The following is a 19,739-nucleotide window of genomic DNA, read 5'->3' on the forward strand; positions in this document are numbered from 1 at the left end:
TTATCATTATCGTGCCACTTTTCTTGCGATTTGTTTGATTTCCTGTTTTGACTCTCTGACCTTTCTCAGTTTTTTGATTGGGATTCTGATTAATATTGCGTTTGTAAAATATGGGTGAAGCAGCTCAATTCACTGAAAATTGCATCACAGTTGCCAGGTCACAACCAATCACAGGCCAGCGGGTGAGCTGTGATTGGTTGTGACCAGAGATCTGGTAACTGTGATGTCATTTTCAGTCGACCGCAAGTGGGCAAATGAGATGGATAAAAACAGGTGGATTTTGCCTGTTTCATTCAAAACAAAACAATCTGCACACTGTGTTACAACTAGATGGTCTTCACAGAACAGATTTTCCCAAAGAATTTTCAGGGTTGACTTCCTCTTTAAGTTGCATAGGTAGACAAAGAAATGTCAATTAACATGGGACGTCACGACGTAATCACACATTTCCATTATTCCCAGGCGGAAATAGAAAGTGTGAGTAATCCGTGTGATAGATCCTATAATCTTTTTAATCCCTTTGCCATAATGTAGTAATGGTCTCTCCAAGCTTATCTAAACTAATATTCTCTGTGGAATACAATCCCACATAACCGATGGTGCAGCAAGAGAAAGACCTATCACATCAAATGCAGTGCAGCAATCTTCCCTGTTGGAGCTTTATTTTATATTAAAAACACACACTCACACACAGACACACATACACTCCCAATTAATTGGAGTCCCTCTGTACAAAATAAATTAAAAGGACAATTGCATGAGCTGCAAAGACCTATTGGTTGACCGAAGAGGAAGAAGAGGAGGTGAGGCGAGGTGAGTGGATCAATTGCAGGAACTCAGCTGTGAAGACGGCCTCGGCACACTCCTCCATAACGTCCTGGAACTCGGCCGCCACGTCCTCTACCATGTCCCCCAACAGTTCGTCTGCTAGACTGCAGCGTGACAAAGGAAACAACAACAAATGCGCACACAGACATGGAGTTTAAATGCTTGTCATAAATAAATGATAAGATACCGAGAAGTGTGTTTGTGTACATTTCATTCTCTTTATGACTATCCACATTCGTATATATGATTTATTCAAGTATATTTCTCAAATCATTGCCGATAGATACAATTTAGGGTGTTTTCATTCTCAACTGTTTACATACTATGGAGGTTCAAATGCCAAAGTTTTGTAAAATCAATAACATGAGACCAAGATAGATCGCAAATCTTTTTTTTTGCTATTAACCTCTACAACTCGATGAGAGGGAAAATGAAAATAGAGAGAATGTGGTTGCACAAGTGTGCACACCCTTTTATACTAATAGGGTTAGGGAACATTCAAATTTGTGTCTGCACACATCTGTCAGGATTTAAAGTGCTTTGGATTAACCCAAAATAAATCTTAGCTTTTTCAGTAGACTTTTTCTGAGTCTTTTGCTTTCCTGAAGGTTTTGTGGTAACACTAGCTGGTATGTGGAACTGTTTATAATTCCCTCCACCTTTCCCAGCTGAAGAAAACTCGCCCCAAGGCATTATCCTTCCATGACCATGCTTCACTGTAGCTATGCTGTTCTTTTGGTGATGAGTTTGTGCCAAATATTTTGGAATTGAAGTTGACACATTTTTCCACATTTGTCTGGTAGATTTAAAGTCTGTTTTTGCAAAACGGGCTTGGAAAATGCGAGGCTTTTGCCTTGCCAAAGCACCTCCTAGCTAAACTATAAATATGACAAAGACAGGAGATTGTTGTCATCTGTATTAAACAACCAGTAATTGCCAGAAATTACTGCGGCTCCTTCAATATTCAATATTGCTGCCTTTGGGCAACCGTCTCGACCAGCGTTTGCCTTTTCGCTAATTTTGGAGGCACATCCACTTCTTGATAATGACACTTGTAGAATGCCAATACCTTGGAAATTCTTTTGTCCTGACTGATAACCTTTGAGCTATGAGATTCCTCTGATACTGTGGAATCTCTCTGCAGTGTTGTAAGATATCACTAAAAATGTCAGGAAATGTCTTCTACCACATCAGAATATTTTGGGTGTTAATCAGCACCACTTTAAATGTTGGCAGGTAGCTGACTACCATTTATCATGAATTTAAATGACTGATTATTTCTGAACACAGTCACATCCCCAGTTATAAGAAGATGTGCACACTTGGGCAATCACATTATCTCAGTTGTTAATTTAACATTACCGCTGTAAAAGATTTCATATATTTTTCAATTGAGTTTTGCACCTCAGGAAGAATGGGTGCAAAAGTAAAAAAAAAAAAATGTTTTATAACAGTTATTTAAGACAACCTGACAATAAACAGCTTTGTCTGAAAGCTCCATGTGTGTAAAATAGCACATCTAAAATGAGCTCCCAGATTGTTTACGCAACACACTTGTTTGCCCGAGCCCCACGCCGAGGTGGGTGTTTGTGAATATTCATCGAGTCAAAGAAATAAGCAAGTAAACGAGTGTTTTGTGTACTCGAGCGGCAGGCAGATGTGACGTGCTGACATTGTTGAAGTGCTTCTGCATATTAAGCGTGACACGCAGCGCAGATGTGTCTCTCCAAACATTAGCGAGGGACTTGTAATAAGGGACTCATTGGTCTGTTTGTGCCCCGATGCAGAAAACAAGATGAGGAATCTCTGAGGACATTTGAATATCAGAAAAGATGGAAGTAGGGGAGAGAATTATCTTCTGCACTGCAGCAACTCAACAATTCTGTTGAGCATGTAAATGGCAGACTTGGTGGGGCGGGAGGAAGGGAGGGGGATGTGGGAGACAGAGAGAAAGAGAACTATAAAAATCCTTTTCATCCTCTCTGGGAATGAGAATGCCATGTCATTGACAAACCCACCCCGGCAGTGCAGTTTATACATTTCTAAGTAGGAAAACCACGCACAGGGTTTTTGCTAAAGCTCCTATCCCACTGAGCTGTGCAACTGCAAGTGTTTTTGAAAGACACAAATGTTGCAATCTAGTCAGGGTTTGTTACAGTTCATTCAAGGTCACAAATGTTTGCCAAACTGTGGCCAGACATTCACCTATAGTTTTCTTGTCGCAAGGGAATTTTGGAGGTGTTTGGTAATTGGTCATTAGCTGAGCTCTAAGCAACAGTGATGGCATTTTCAGACGAAGCTTGCTACAAAGGCATCAAAAGCATTTAGGAATCTTGTTACCTGTCCGCAATGGACCAGAAGTGGACATCACCGCTGCTGCCCTCGTGAGCCGCATGGCGCATGTGCGAATCGTAGTCTTCCCGGTAGTGTCGGATGCTTCTCAGCATGCTGCCTGGCACGCTGATGACAGTCCTTGCCGGGCCACCGTCCTTCGGACCAGGGAATATCGGAAGGCCATCTTTCTGGGATGCCCCGTCCACCAGGCTGCTGTCAGAAAGGACTCTGTAGTAAGAGAAAACAGGCAGGTGCTCGTGTGTCACAATGTCACTTTGAATGTTCACACTAGAGGTCGGCAAACACTCCCGATCAAAGGCCACGATTGGATTTGAAACAGAGAGATGCGTCATGTTATTTGTAGCTGAGGTAAAAAAATGTGGATGGAAAGTTTGTAATACCCTTAAAAGAGCTGGGTTAGAAACAACCCAATTTGGGTTGAAAATTGGACTAACCTGCTAAGTTGGGTCAATTGAACCCAAATTCCTGCATTGTAGTACAAAACAACTCACACAAATTGACCCAACTGCCTGAGGCACGGCCACCACCCAGTGTACTTAAAATCAATGGGTTACAAATTTAACCAACCCAGGTAGTTGGATCAATTTGATCTTTTTGGAACAACCCAATTGTTGTTTTTTTTTTGTACCAAAAAAAGAAGAATGTTGGGTCAGATTGACCCAACTTCCCAGATCAGTCCAATTTTTAACCAAAGTTGGGTTGTTTTTAATTAATGAACCGATTATTAAATGCAATAAAACATTTTGAATGTGTATAGCTGTGTATAGAGGCTTAGCTATAATCAGTCAGTTAGCAAATTAATTCATGGCTACAAGTACAACAAATATTACAGGACACATGGTAATTGAAATGCTGGGTGGGTCGGATTAGACAACGGAGTGCGCCATACTTTCACCCCCCTTTCAAACACGCATATGGAATTATGGACAGTATGAGCTGAATCAGACACCAATTTATTTAGAGGTGGCGTTGTCTGAGGTCACGATGATGAATTTGTAAAGCGACGGTTTGCAGAGGGCTCAGCTGGGCACAGCTGAGCGCTTTCTAATCCTCCCTACTTGGACGGATCGGCCTGCTTCTTGTGCTCTCTGAGCTATATTTAGTGTTGCGGCAGTTCCCACACACACGCCTTTCTCGAGAGCCACTCGTGCTACTAAAAACTGACTTGTGGCCCAAAACATTTTAGATCTTGATTCATCACATCACCCCCCCACCCCACCCCCCGGAAAGAGAAGAGATTGCGTGGATATGCATAACGCAATAAAGATGCTCTTTCAAAAAATGTGGCTGCTGCTATCAAACTTACATAAAGCTTCCCATAGTAATCAAACTGTTTACTGGTAAACACCAACCTCGTTTATTCCTTGTAAGAAAAAGGAGAGGTTGTACAGAGCAGACACACAGAATGCAGTCTACCAAGTTTGACTAATATAACGTCTTGGTTCAAGGTTGTTTACTTTAGTCAATAATTGTGCTGACATGCTTAGCGACATTAACGACTTTGTGGCCACGTGAGGATACACTGTGAACTGAATTCTGTAAGTTCTTTTGAATTTCTTCCTTTCTTCCAAACGATACACTAGAAGGACGTCCTTTTGTGCTGACTGGGAAAATAAAAAAATATTTCCGCAGGTTTTCAAGCATATTATCCTTGATAGTTTATTTTAGAGAATTTGTATTTCCACCAGAGGAGTCTCGATTGACTCAAGGATTTGTCAAGAAGGCCGTAAAGACAACTTCAAAATAGGATAGCTCACTGAAAGTCTGCTGATCTTTGAAGAGTGAAAAAAAAATCAATACGGAGGTAAAAAAAAAAAAAGTGTCATTGTTTCAGCTTTGACACTGACAAACACTTAAATGCTGGGCAATCAATGATGTGCTAAAATGATTGTGTGGAAGTGGAGAGCACCTTTTTTGGAACTGCAGCCCCAATAGAGGCAAAGGGATTTAAAAAAAAAAAAAAAAAAAGACAAAGAATGCATGAAAGCTTTGGAATATTACTGAGTGGGTCCTCCATCTATCGATTTTGATGGAAGACGCCAAGGGTCAGCCAGGGTGGCGGCCTGCCCGGGCGTCTGTGTCTGGACTCACTATGGAGACATAAATCTTATCTTGAAACATGAAATCTCTCACTATTGTATCAGCGTCTACATGGAGTCATCATTCTAGTTTATTCCTTGGAAGAAAGAGGACAGACGATACAGACAGGACAGAAAGAATGCAAGAATCTGACTAATACGGCACCCGCTGTTACGCTTAACACGGAGCCGTTTTGTTGATTTGTTGGTATAAAACATCGGTTGGTTAATCTGGTTGGGTTGGTTTGAATGTTTTGTTGGTTGGATGTTCAAACTTGGTTGTTTTTGTTTGGGATGGTACAAACTATGTTTCACTATTTTGGTTGGTTGGTATGAATATTCGTCAGTAAGCTGTTGAGGGGAAAAAAAAAGGTTGGTTAGTTGTGTTGGTTAGCTGTTTTGAGTACCGATTTAAAGAAAAGTGCCTGGCGGGAATGGACAACAGTTATATTTCTGTTATTGCTGCTCTAACATTGTAAACTGCTGACAACAAAAGCATACATTAGCTATACGCTGTCATTAGCTCTTCAAAGTGTTATTTTAGCATATAGGTTAAATGCACACACAACGGCAGCTCATTCCTTCAGGCTGCTAAACTCAAGTCCGATTATTCCCTCTTGACGTGTCCCTAAGGATGATGACATTTTTTTTCAGCGTTCTATGATGAATGTCTAATCAAGCTCATATTTGATCACTTAAGTGCACACACTAATCTTAAGAAGCAGCAACTTGCAATTTCCAAAGGCCTCATCTACTTCACACTTCCTCCAGCCATGTCACCCCCACTGACTCCCTGTGTTCAACTTATTTGCCTTTGAGTGAGCCTGGCACTCACTTCACTCTGTAAGAACCATGTTGCTTCATGCACATTGCACGACTTGAGACTCTGCTGCTGTTCTCTAGTCAAAATAAATCTGTCCTTCTGCTAAAAGCTCTGAATGGATTGATGTCAACGACGATGCTGATGTAGTAGTAGCACTTAGGAGTACTTAGAGTGGTGGCAGTGGTCATTAAATATCATGAATATTATGCAGATATGTGCCAAATATGTATTTTTTTGTGTTTTGCTTTATATGGTTTATGCACCCCAAAATAATGGATTTTTTTTGTTCTTTTGGATGTTTATAACAATTGAAATCTGAACAAAACATAACATCCTTTTATCCTACTTTGACAAATTTATGAAAAAAATAACTTTATCCATGAACAGACATTTCCTAATATTTTGTTTTTCTTGAATTTCTTTGGTTTTTATCAATATTGTCTTCTTCTTCTTTCGCAGAGCTTCTTAAACATTTGCTATCAGTGAAATACACCGTCTTTATTACTTCCAGCAGTTGAGCAGCTGCAAGCATATTCTGAGGAAGTTATGGGTTTTTCCTTTGCGTACAGGTGGGGTCACTGCAAAGTAACCTTTTTTCCCGCCAATCAAAGAAAGAAACAAGGCCTCCTCATGAGAAATCACTTATAGTGACATTTCACCAGGAACAAAATAGAGTGCTGTAGAAAAAAAACATTTCATTCAGTCAGGAGGCCTAATTATGGAAACTAGCCAGTGGCATCCTGTGGTTATTTGCACACTCAGGGGCCCACATCTGCCCCCCGAGGTACAATCTACCTTACAGTAATGTACCCTGGAGAGTTTATTTTTGTACTTAAATGTAACAATTTGTACTTTCTGTACTCATCATACAGGTAAATCTTGTTGGTTTTTAAAAGGGTTGTATAATAGAAGAGAATGAAAAGACAGGAATAACAGCGAAAACCCTACCCTGTCTCCACAGGTTCTTCCAGAACAATATCAGCGAGTGGCGGCTGCCTCAGCACTGGTTTGGTCAGTCTAATGGGCTGTGGAGAGCTCGGCCGCGAGCTGGCAACCTGGACCTGAGAGCCTAGCAAGTGCATAGAGAGGATGGAGATGGTTTCTGTGAGGAAATAATTGGATTGGATTACCACTGTAACACATTCTCCACCAAGAGGGGAAGTGAAGAAAACAAAATCCGGGCATATGTGGTCTTAATATAATTTTTTTCTTATAATCCATTTCTCAATGCGTGTAAAAAAGATCCATCACCAAGAAGGTCTGAAGCAAACAATTAAATAACATACTGTGTTTTTCTTCCAGTGCAAATGGCTCTCTTGCATAAAATTAACCGGTGAAAACTGCTACACAGCAAGCGAAGTCATTTTACCCAATTTTTTTTCTTCACAAAAATCAACTGCCTCAAACCTGTAATATTGAGGCACTTTTTGACCTGCATATCATTCCAAATGCACAAAAAATTATCATGGTTACTCACGCTGTTGTGATCTGAACTACCGCACCAGCAAATAAGGTGTCACTACTTTTCACACGAGATTACATAAATATCGGTGAGTAAAAGACCCAGTAAAACTGTAAACAAGCAGGCCTGCCATCTAGTGGTGAAAGTTGATTTTACAATATAAAATTACAATGCCCCTTACATAGTTGCACTTGTGAATTCACATAGTCACAGACTTATTTTTACTAGTGTTTGTCTTTTTGGGGTGTGGGGTAATTATCCAGTTTTTCCAGGAATATTCCTGAAGATTTTGAGCCGTTCTATTTATTGCTATTATTCAAGTGGTGATTATCAGTAAGTAATAACTGAAGAGGAATCAGATTACATATGTTGGGCATATACTTGTGTGGGACTGATGAGGATTTGATCACTCTGAGGATTTTTTCTGGCCCATCTCCATGCATGACAAAGGAGGGGAAGTGAATCAATCTTGAGCAGGCATAAGAACACTCAAACTATTCAAGTAGAGTTTAGGTGTCAAGTAGGCCCAAATGATGTCCAGGTTGAGCTTGTCCTAATTGCCTGAGCGCAGTTAATGGAGTGTTTAGTATGCCTGCGTGTGAAGAGTACCTGCTGGTTGTTCCCACTGTAGAGTATCTGAGTAGGCGATCGAAGCGACTCGTCTCCTCACTTGCTCCTGGTCCCTCTGCTCGGAAACACATTTGGTAAACGCGCTGAGCCTCACTGCTACGAGCGGTTGGGCGTTTCCACGGCGACCTTTACCTGTATTTCCTCCATGCGCTGCAGCATTACCTCCAGGGTTGGGGCTTGCACAAACCGCAGTGCTGCCTCATCCAAGAGATCTGCCTCCTCGCCCTTCTCAGCCACCTGAGGAACGTGAACCATTAAGGGACATGAAGGGAATTGAATTTAAGTGTATCCGAGCCTTGCTTAATTGCCCGGCTAAGAATAGCCTTTGTGGTTTACACTCGTTGCAGCCTGCTCTGACAGCTTATTCCTCAGCGACGAGTTGCTCCTGCTCCTGGACTCTCCGAGATGCTGAGGTAAACACACAGATGAAGATAAACGGCACTTGAAACACTTACAAAAGCCCAAAACAGCCACTGCTAAATAATGAATCACAACACGTCATACACAGCAAACCACAGAAACGACCAAATATGCCCCCTGAGGAGCTGTAAGCGGAAATGGGCAATGACATCACGCCGATAGCCCTGGGGTCTTGGCTGCTCTTGAAAATCCTCTGCCCAGACATGGCACTGTTATTTATCCACCGGATCTTGTTTGTGATGATCAAGTGGGAAAAGCCTATATTCAAGCAGCTTTTTGAGCAAGCTTGGTTCAGTTACATATGGTATGCATGTTTTTGCATCTGAATCATAGTTTACTATACAGTATAGTCACATAATGCAATACCACATTTGTAGTGGACCTAATTCACATTGTTGTCTCTTAATTGCATTTGAATTGGTTGAGAAATGCTGATGCTCTAACCCCCCCCCCATTCTAACCTGTAGTGTCTAGCATTTTGTTGTTGTAGGAGAACATTAGTGACACTCTCGCTTTGCAATTACTCCTAATTTATTCATGCAAAAGTCAACAAATGCAGCTGGCAAATCAAGATTGATTTTGCTGCCGAGGCCATGAATGTAGATATGTATGCTTTGAATTTTATTTGCGTAAAAGGGGAAATTGTATTTCTAATGTCTTGTTTACAAAACGGTTGTCTCGCTTGAGTGCTTGTCCACTCATCAAGTGTGAAATTAGAAAAACAACTGCAAAGCGTGACCTTGAGACCATCATCAACTTTCATTGTCCTGCTTGCTCGCATCGTCTGATCCAGCCCATTGGTGGTCAATTCAATGAAAGCTGAACTTGCCATTGGCCCAGCAGTATGTTGTGTGATGAGGGCTGGCTCATAGCATGAGACAGAGCTGCCTGTAAAACGACCCAATTTCACATGAGCAAAAAAAAAAAAAGTAAAAAAGCTCTAATCCTTGGGGTATTGTGCTGAACACATGCAAGACACACGAACTACATACACTAACAACAAATTATTTAGCTAAGAGGTCAGACAGTAGCTTTGAATACAGAATACATTTTTACGAAGAAGTTGTAAGTTAAGTTTCTATTTCTATTTTTGAGTCGGCTTAGGAGGTTGTGTAATGCTTAGAAAGCCCCACACAATCAGAAGGTGGCAGCAATGTTTTCCAATTTAAGATATATATAAAGTGAGACATCACCCAACCTTGGCCTCATCCAGAAGCGGCTTAATTCGTTCTCGCATCTGCTGCTCAGCCCTCTCAGCCCATTGGGTCGGTGAGACAACCTCATCCCTGTGCAACAAAAAAGTTTATTACTTTCATTGTTATCTAGTATTGAACGTGTTCTCTCTTGCTACAAGGTAGCAATTGGGGGGGAGATCTGCCTGCTGCCTTTAACCACACCTCAAACGTTGAATGCGCTCGGCCTCCTCTCGTGTCAGCTCGTTAAGGTCCTTTAGTCGTTGCGTGGTTATCCTGTCCAACCAGGCGCCTCTACAGTGAACAAAATGTCATGTGTTCATTTTTTTTTTTTTTTTTTACAGTAATAACAGTCAAATCCCAATTTCAGACTGGTCTGGTCGCTAGCCAGTCACAGGGAACATATCGAGACAGACAACCATTCACACAGTCACTGAGTGGGAAGTGAACCTTTATTACCTGGAGCCAAGTCGTACGAATGTACCAGTATGCCATCAGTGACCAATGCTATTAATTACTGCATTAGTTACACACATATTAATTTGACTGAGTCAAATCCAAATCGTCTGTAACATAATGACTAGTGTAAAAATTTGTTTTTTACTGCCCCCCCCCCCTCCATTAGGTTTAGTGGGTAGTTTTACTTTATTTTAGTTTTACTTATTACTTTTCTTCTCCAATTTTTTGGAGACATAACCACAGAAAGCGGCATGATAATCACAGAACAGAAAATGGACAAAGGCAATAACTTGCATATTGCATATAACATGTTCCACTTCTGTCTTTCAGGCGTGAATAGTTGTACTGTATTTTAGTTTTAGGTTTACATACATTTGTTAGCTTCTCTTTATATTTGCTTCTTAATAAAAGTACTGTAATTTAATTTCTTGTTTACATACGTTTGTTAGCTTCTCTTTATAATTGTTTCTTAATAAAACGCAATTTAAAACATTTTCATAGGCTCCTGATTCTTTGGGTGGCTCAATCGTGGCAAAGCTGTTTTGATTAAATAAACATATGTGGAACAGAAAAGCAAGCTGTGAATTAATCTCCCACAAAGACAAATGACCTTGATTTAGAATTGAGCAAGCGGTTTGATTAATTTATTGTGGAGGGAAAGTAGACGAGTAACTGATTGGTGAGTAATGCCAGCGGCTGCGAATAAGTAAAAATTGACAGTTTGAAATAAATACAAACAAGGGACTCATTAAACTCTCTTCCAGATTTGTTATTTTTTTGTGCCAACTAGGACAGCTGTAAAACCAACCCTAATTCAAACCTGTTTAAATATGTAATACAAATAAAGGGTTTCTGTTAAGAATGAATGTTACCTTAGTGCTTCATTCTGGGCTTGTCGTTTGTTGTCCGAGCTCGGCTGGCCCTCTTCGCTGAACCTCACGGGCACTTTCTGGGGGCTTGAGGATGACGTCAATTTGGCGGGAGACGAGAGGCATCTTGGCTCATGTGTTGTCTTGTGACCAGAGCTGTCGAAGCGACAGAGATTTTGATTAATGGCATCTTGAAGCAACAGAGGCAAAATGGCATACTGTGGCTGTGGCAGTGGGAATGGCTAAATTCACCGTAAAATGGACAAAACAAACCAAAATAGCTGACATGAAGTGTCTTTTCAAGTATGGATTGTTGATAGTTTTTGAGGGGCTAATTTACCAGATTTCATGTTGCTCAGTGAAACTGGTTTCATGGCAGAATTTAAAAAGAAAAGGAAAATAAATTTGGTTGCTGTTTTTAGGCATGTTGTCAAAATTTGCTGCCATGCTCCAACAAGCCACGACAAAAAGTCAAAAATCATTCAAATTTTGCATCGTCCATACATATGTGTGGTTCAAATTTGGTTGGCAGAAGATGAATTCTCTAGAAGCAGGTCTTTTCTAAAGGACTCCTGATAGTGAGCAACATAAGCCTTCTTAAGACTTCCTATGTTTTCAGGCATGGCTTCTTGAGACTATATTGGAAAAATACAGCATAACTTTGACTTGACATTTTTCAAGATGAATACTGTTCTACATAATTACAAAAAAAATACAATAATATGCATACAGTAATATTTTTTTTTTCCATTGAAAAAGCCCCTGTTTGCAACCATTCAGTATGTCAAGGTGTACCTAATGGAGAGTATACCGTCAGAATTCCCATGAGAGTGGAGAGTTAAGTATAAATTCAACTGCGGCTTGCATAATCACAACATATGAAAGGAATAGGCAACAGGAGGCTCACCGCGACGGCGAGAGAGAATGTGACGACGCCGGTATCCAAGGCACTGACGTCTCCCTAGAAGGGGGCTGATTGACTCGGAGGCGAGAGGCCACTGTGGGTTCTTTAAAATGGGCGTCCTCCTTCCCAAGATTGACCTAACAGCATATAAACTATTTCATATGCTGCATGTCAGCATGGGATAATTGTGGCACTTATGTACAATTCCCACAAATACCTTCACTTTTGTAGCCTGGTGCTTTTTTTTCCCAGGGGAGTTTCTCTTGAGCTGCTGTGGTGCCCTCTGCAGGCTGACTGGCCGGAATGGCCGGTCTGGCTTGCGCAGCTTCTGTGCCGCCATTCGCGAAGCTGGCAACATGACAAATGGTTGACAGTTAGCAGGGTGCCCACTAATTTAGGGAGGTAAATTAACTAACAGCAGGAGGGCCATTGAAAGCACAGTTGTACCTCAAAAGTAAAACCACATATCATGTCAGCAAATCATGTGAAACTTCAGCTCCCTGAGCATTTAAATCGGCGTTTGCCAAACTTTATTGAGCCAAATCAGATATTAGAAAAATATCATGGCACAGCAACAAACATAAATATCACAATGACATTGTTTTTAAAAAAATTAATTACCTGCAAACTTTAAAATGTGATTACATTTTACAAATGTTTCTCCATTGTTATATAAGTGCGAATTAAATAATTAAAAATTACAAACGAAAATTAAATACATTAAATAAAATGAAATTGCAATGAAATCAAGGAAAAGCCCCATTATGCTATTGAAGAAATAACACTATTGAACAAATACAAATTTTATTAAATATTTTTAAAAGTATTAAATCAATTAAATAATTAATACCTATTAAATAATTAGAAGATTGATATTGACATAATCATTACCTAGTCCTCAAATGATAATTAATAGTTAATAGTCATTGATTATTTTACAATTTAATTATTTCATTTTATTTCTTGAATTAAAATGCCTTTATATTAATTTAATTTTGGCATACAGCTGCATGCACTGTGTTCTCACCATGGCTACTTCTCGGTGGCTTGGTGGCTTTCGGGAGCCCGCGAGGCGCACTGCTTCTGGAGGCAGGCAACATGCTGGGATAAGTGGACTTCTTCTGTGAAGGACAAGCTCGGTCTTGCATGGCCTGCCGCGTCTCGTGTTTGCTGATTGTGTGGTCCAAAATCTAATGAGAGACATAATCATCAGCTACACTTGGGTGTGATGAGACACCGTCATCACTATGATCATGTTTCCTTCACCTCTAGCTTGCGCAGGATATCGAGAGCCGTCTCCGGCATGGGCGAGCCCGGCTCAACTTGTATCTTGGCCGAGCACAGAGAGAGCTGGCAAATGAGGCGGCTCAGTTCTCCACAATAAGACGGTAGTTTGTTGTGAAACTGATTGGCAAGTTGGCGGGTGACCACCTGCAAGGCTTTCAGGGTGCTGCGATGGGCGCCTGCAAGACGTTGGATGGCTGTGCACTATGATTTAAAAACAGAAAATCAATTTGCAACTCTTGGGAATAATACTTTTATCGATACCTTTGTCCAAAAATGATAGACAAAGCAAATAAGGGAACATGTACACCACCAGTAAACCTGCAACCCTCAACAAACAAGCTGTTGCATTGTATTTATTTATTTACTTATTTATTTATTTAGATTCTTGGGAATGTGGGGGTTGCACCGCCTGAATGGAAAAAATTTCTCACTAAATATAATTGAAGTATACAATATAAAATGTTTCCTTATATCCATTTTCTGAACCACTACTCCTCACAAGGGTTGTGGGTGTGTTGGAGCCTATGCCAGCTGACCTTGTGCAGTAGGACACCCTGAACAGGTCACCGGTCACAGGTTGATGCTGATAGTACTCTTGACACTAACCTTTTTATCATCCCACACGCCCTGGTTGTGCAGATTCTCGATGTACTGTTGTATTGATTTCATCTGAAGAAAAAAAAAAATGTTATTCAAGAGGCCGAAATTAGCTTTTTGAATTCATGGATAGCCAAACTGAAGTACCTGCTGTTGTAGCGCGTAGATGGTCCGCGCCAAACTTGCAGACTGCTTCTGCCAGCGCACCTCCGCTTTCTCCTGCTCGTCGGGTTCCAGCTCTTCCTCCTTATTGTGCTCATTATTGCAGGCCATATCTCTGTCAGACAGTTTTTCCACTTGCCGCATGTAGTTTTCCAGCTCAACGTCAAGCTTTTGCATCTCTCTATCTAAGAGATCCTGCTGACCCATGGGCCCTGGTGGCTTCAAGACAGGAACTTGCATCCATGACGACTTGGAAGCAACAAGACGTTTTTTGGAAGGGTTATCTGTGTTTTTCTTGGGAGAGGAAGCCTCGCTGCAATTGGTTGTTCCATCCTGTGAGCAAAGAAATCACTCAGTCATTGATGTGACTCAGTTATAAGATCTATGGAGTAGGGCTACAACCAACGATTACTTTAACAATCAATTAATCTGTAGATTATTTCATCAATTAATCGATGAATCGGTTATGGAATTTTTTTTTCAATTTTCATTCCTTTATTCAAAATCATTATGTGCATTATGGCAAAAACGTTTATCATTGTTTTCCAAAATTAAAAGCAAATGCTTTATTTTGATTCAACACAGAAATAATTGGTCTAGTTTCATGGAGGTTTATAGAAATTGGATAATATTTACTGAAGAGTTGCTGAAATTCCAAGTGTATAGACAATTTTAAATTGAAAATGATATTTAAATGATTCATCAATTATCAAGAATTGTGATAATCGATTCATCATCAATTAATCGATTACTTAATCGATCCACATTTTTGTAGTTGCTGAGATGACTTATTGCATTATTGAAACAACAAATACCTCACACAACAATGTGCCTGTGCTTTTTTTATACCATAGATTCAATAAAATAACAATGTAGTACCTGCACAAATGCACTGTCAGAGTTATTTTGGAGCTGGAATATTTCCTGTCTCTGGAGATCTTGCTGGTCCAGGACATCCAAAGGCGGGTGATGAATGTGCAGTACGGATGGCGTGGTGGCCTTCTTGGCCATGTACCGTGGTTGTCTGGCTCCAAGTAGGTTTATGTCTGTAGTCAGGCCCTGCCAAGAAATAAGTCATATAGGACATATCAGCAGATCGAATGGATAAACCAAATATAAATGCTGGTATCGGGTACCTTTTTTAGACTTTTGAGTTCATTCTGAAGCTTGCGCACCTCCTTTCTGAACAGATCGTACTGATCCGTACCTGCCACCAGCCTTGCTGAGGTGGGCGGTCGGCCTTTTTGCTTGGAAGGCACAGGACGCTTCTTGGAAGGTGTCTGTTTGGATACAGGTCTCATCAATCTCTTATTCAGACCCAGTTTGGTTGGGAAAGAAGTAATGACTAAATCAAGGCAAGTCTTGCTACCTCCCCAATTTTGCTCACAGTACAAGACGAACTAATTAAAAATCTATCAAGCAATTGCTCGTAACTCATAAATTGGTGCACACGTAAGTCAAGGTTCAATTGCTTTGGTAAACAATGAATATACCAAAAACTATGAGCCACAAATCATTTAATATCATTTCAACCTCATTTTACACATTCCCCTTTAAAATAAACGGTGCCTTTGATTATAAAAAAGAAAACAGAAGAACGAATATATCAGAAGACTATTTGTACATATGCAGTGAAGACGTTCCATAAATTCCATGAACAACGCAGGCTAAACATAGCACCTCCCCAGCATAAAAAGCTCGTCTTTCAATCAAGATGAACTACTTCACTATACTTCTGTGACACAATTACTACTTTCCTGTTTTGCCAGAAGTTTGGCACCATCTTAGGGCATTACAGAAATAGCACAGAAACAATAACACATTTTTTTCAAACTATCTGAGGATAAATTCCTTGGTAAAACGTGGAAATAAGTGAATTTGTGAAAGGCAAACCACGAGTAGGAGGGAATTCACTATGCACCCTTTTATCCAAAATTATTACCTGAGGCAAGGTCGTATTGCAAATGTCCGACACAGACGCCTCTCCCAAAGGCTCCGCAGACAACCTGCACATGGCCTGGAAACGGCTCCGTCTTAGATCCCTCTTGGCTAAGTCGACCGCAGCTTGCAGCTTCTCTTCAGACAGATTGCTGAAGCTGAGTGAGCTTTTCACACTGCCGTCAGTTTTCTTCAGCTGCTCTCCAGGAGGCAGGTGGAGTAGCTTCTCAATGACAATGGCAGCCGGAGGACCCACAGCTGTGGCACGGTTGCTGGAGTTGGCAGGCACGGCTTCATTGAACAATAGCTGTGTTCAAGTGGACACAGCATAACATTTTTATATGTGATCATTTGTAAACTACAAGCAACAGTGTGCATGCCTACCCATCAAGTATAAAATTAAATAACAAGGGCATCTTCAGTTATCTGCCCATTTCTGAAAATTTATGAGTCAAGGGTCTCATATAGTGAGAGTGAGTAAGTAAATGTTGGAGTAAATTGAGATGAGATCGTCACTATTGTGGTATGTGATGGTCATTATTTTCTAATGTGATGAAATGCATTGACTGAATGCAAGACTGAACCTGCTAGACAACACACATGATATGAATTCATTGTTTACCTTGGTTTGGGACGTCTGATTTGTAAAATAGCCTCCGTTGCTGGTGTTTTGTTTGGAAGCTATAACAACCCATTCCATACCATTAGTTTGTTGACCAATGGAAATCATCGCGGCGCTAGTATTTTAAACAATCCCTCATCGCAAAAAGGACCGCCATGTTGTATCAAATTAACGCCACAATAGCTAACATCGCATGTGTGAAAGTTTCTGTCCATCAAATTAATCCAAACGAAATGTTTACGAAACCTATATGATGATTAACTGTGTACTTACGCGACGGTATACAGTATTTTAAAGTCAATATTTAAACTTGTACAAACTATCGGTGAATTTAAACTGTGGCCGCCATGACAACAACAAATCGTTACTGACAGGAAGCAAGAAGTACGGAAAGCGAAAGAGGCAAAATGATACGAAAATGATTTTCTTTGCAGAAGCCCTTTATACTCTACAAAACGTGTCTTGACGTTGTTTTAACGTTTATTTTTATTAAATTGTGTTCATAACACGAATCATTTATAACATTAATATTACTTTGTATTAATTTATTATATAATCTATTATATTCATCCAAACTGTTACAAAAGGGTTGATGTTGACACCTGTCACCTGATTTTACAGGATGAAACGTTATTACAGACAGTGCTAGGTACAAAAAGGGTCGTGTTTCAAAATTAGTAGCAGTAGTAGTAGTAGTAGTATAAATATCTTGCACTACATAAAAAATGAAAATAAGCAAAAATTTCTGTATTATTGCAGTGTTTGTTGCGTGCTTATGCCTTCTGTATTTATCAACTGGCAAAAAGCATTTAAGCACCCCAATCATGTTTTCCTCCGTTCAATGATTGTTACGAAACACTGCCAATTTTTCAGAGCAGCAGTCCTTGCATCTTGAGTTGACATGCTAATTATAAAGGGTTTCAAGTAGGCTACACTTTACAGCGTGCTCAAGTACGAGTTTAGTGCATTAAATAAGCTTTATCTACGTAATATTCATTGGTCCCACTTTGTAAGCGGTCCTTGGACGCACCTCAAATCAGAGGCGGGCATTTAATAAAGGGTGTTGCTTTCGAGTGGAAAAATAGCCAAATTACAATACTCATTTCATAAGAAATTAGTTTATCATATATATACCTAGATGTAACCGTGAAATGTTTACTTAAAATAACATGATACAGCTCTTTTAAGTAAAATAAGCGTTCAGCTATAGTACAGCAAGTCACAGTGGTCAAAAATTACGAGAATTGCCTATACAAAATAGTAAATAACAGTTTTATTTAGCCACTGAACGCATTCAGTAAGCTCCCATTTTAAATAAAAATCAATCAAAATTCCGTTTGGAAACAATCATTACGTTAATTCACACAACAACAAAACGATGAGGAACACGTATTCCGGAAGTTCTCGTGTGACGTTTCAGATTGTCTTTTACCCATCTTGGCAAACGCGACATCATATGACACTCTCACACAAGTCACTGGCGCCACTTCTTCCTTAATTTTCACTTTATTGACTCGTCTTCACGTTACTATCTTTGCCGATCCAACCCATGGCGCAGTACGAACAAGTGAACGTTCGCGGCTATAGCGAATTCTGCAAGGCTGTGGCAGACAGACCGGGCAAAGCTATTTTTGCTTACTTTTGTGGTGACAAAGACGAACACGGCACGAGCTGGTGCCCAGACTGTGTCAGAGGTAACCTATAATGCAACCTGGGGAAAAACAAATGATTTGATTCGTGCAAAGGTCAAATCACCATTTGAATGCTCTTTGCTCCTATTTCCATAACGGTTCTCCCTTTTTTGCCTGCAGCTGAGCCAATCTTAAAGGGAGCAATGAGTGTCCTCCCCCAGGGCTCAGTCTTCATCTACTGTCAAGTTGGTGAAAGGAACTAGTTAGTATATGTTTCCTAATTATCTTAAAATATAATTTAAAAGTGAGTCACTCGGTTGTTCAAATGTGCAACTACTGATACTTTTATTTACCAAAATCTAAAATTTCAGCCTCAAATTATGAGTAATTCTGTTGTGGAATATATTAGAATAAATACATGTGCGCATTTAAAAGTATTTTGATTATGTGTTTCTCCCTTGTAGATATTTTTTTTGTCATGCAATATGTTCCTCTTTTTTCTGTAATTGTGGACTTTGTGTTCTCATTGAGAGCGACATTGTTTTTCCTAATACTGAAGATGATTGTTTGCAGACGGGATTATGAAATAGTCACAAGTCATCCTGTTTTTTAATCATTACAAACAATAATAGAGTTGTGCGATACCTGAGCTTCTGGTATTGACAAATACCAAGTAAATACTGGCACCAGTGTCGGCGATACCAATAAGAATACTTTTAGGTTGAAAAATTATCATGTTATTTTAAAATGATTGTCTTATTGGTATGTGACTTTTATGCTGCTTATCTTTCATGCAGTTGGAAGGACCCAAGCAACGAATTCAAGACTACGCTGAAGCTGACTGGGGTGCCGACACTGCTGCGATACGGCACTGTAAGACTCACACACACTCACACACACTGTAGTCACATCTTTCATATGTGTGATGTTTCAGCCTCAGAAGCTGGTGGAGGAGGAATGCTTCAAAGAAGATCTAGTGAAGATGATGTTTACTGAAGACTAAGACATGTGCCTTCAGATGCTCTCAAATGAATCAAGAAAGACAACAATGGCCCTTCTTAATGATCCGCAATTTAGTGACAATGTTGTGCTTTTTTAAAATTGTCTTTGTTCATGTGTTGTAACATTTAATAGTCATGCCTGATGCAGAAATTTGTCACTTTCTTTAAATTAAAATCACAATTTCAGAACGTATAACTGGACATAAATAAACCTAACACGTGTAGGTTGCTTCTGTAAACACTAGATGGCGAACTATTATCATGTTTTACAAGTACATCACACGTTGAACAATATTGTGTACCGTGTATAATTTTGTAAAATGGGGGGCTAAAAAGACGACAAAGATGACACAAAAACAAAGTGAGTATGTAATTAAAACTTTCAATATTCACGACCTGCATTGCGTATGGTGTGGTTTTATTATGAAGCATCACGTGACAGGATGTCTCGTGAGTGCAGAAGAACCGCGCAGCCGCAGC

The 19,739-nt window shown here is 40.0% G+C and overlaps 2 protein-coding genes across 2 annotated transcripts; one reads left to right on the forward strand and one right to left on the reverse strand.

Annotated features, from left to right (window-relative positions):
- Positions 1–630: 630 nt before the first annotated feature.
- Positions 631–17,017, reverse strand: kiaa0753 (KIAA0753 ortholog). The gene is made up of 19 exons (XM_049725565.2): positions 16,628–17,017; positions 16,010–16,312; positions 15,204–15,347; positions 14,947–15,126; positions 14,053–14,400; positions 13,915–13,977; positions 13,288–13,509; positions 13,049–13,211; positions 12,239–12,369; positions 12,025–12,158; positions 11,121–11,273; positions 9,994–10,083; positions 9,795–9,882; positions 8,513–8,584; positions 8,309–8,413; positions 8,156–8,231; positions 7,033–7,153; positions 3,169–3,390; positions 631–932 (listed from the first exon to the last, which is right to left on the reverse strand). Exons 1-19 carry the CDS (start codon positions 16,733–16,735, stop codon positions 773–775), a joined length of 2,883 nt encoding a protein of 960 aa, XP_049581522.1. The 5' UTR covers positions 16,736–17,017; the 3' UTR covers positions 631–772.
- A 1,028-nt stretch (positions 17,018–18,045) lies between these two features.
- txndc17 (thioredoxin domain containing 17) lies at positions 18,046–19,654 on the forward strand. The gene is made up of 4 exons (XM_049726776.1): positions 18,046–18,321; positions 18,439–18,520; positions 19,056–19,131; positions 19,193–19,654. The coding sequence occupies exons 1-4, from the start codon at positions 18,177–18,179 to the stop codon at positions 19,259–19,261; spliced, it is 372 nt and encodes a 123-aa protein (XP_049582733.1). The 5' UTR covers positions 18,046–18,176; the 3' UTR covers positions 19,262–19,654.
- The last annotated feature ends 85 nt before the right edge of the window (positions 19,655–19,739 follow it).

The sequence above is a fragment of the Syngnathus scovelli genome, chromosome 7, assembly GCF_024217435.2.
Source record: "Syngnathus scovelli strain Florida chromosome 7, RoL_Ssco_1.2, whole genome shotgun sequence".
Lineage (NCBI taxonomy): Eukaryota > Metazoa > Chordata > Actinopteri > Syngnathiformes > Syngnathidae > Syngnathus > Syngnathus scovelli.

Bases quoted from the DNA above. Each gene is read 5' to 3' on its own strand.
- kiaa0753 (XM_049725565.2), bottom strand. From the start codon at position 16,735: ATGATTTCCATTGGTCAACAAACTAATGGTATGGAATGGGTTGTTATA. The intron at 11,274-12,024 runs GTGAGCCTCCTG...TCGCTTCGACAG, and splicing joins CATTCTCTCTCGCCGTCGCG to CTCTGGTCACAAGACAACAC. The intron at 933-3,168 runs GTAACAAGATTC...GTCACGCTGCAG, and splicing joins TTCTGGTCCATTGCGGACAG to TCTAGCAGACGAACTGTTGG.
- txndc17 (XM_049726776.1), top strand. From the start codon at position 18,177: ATGGCGCAGTACGAACAAGTGAACGTTCGCGGCTATAGCGAATTCTGC. The intron at 18,322-18,438 runs GTAACCTATAAT...TTTTGCCTGCAG, and splicing joins GTGCCCAGACTGTGTCAGAG to CTGAGCCAATCTTAAAGGGA. The intron at 19,132-19,192 runs GTAAGACTCACA...GTGATGTTTCAG, and splicing joins CACTGCTGCGATACGGCACT to CCTCAGAAGCTGGTGGAGGA.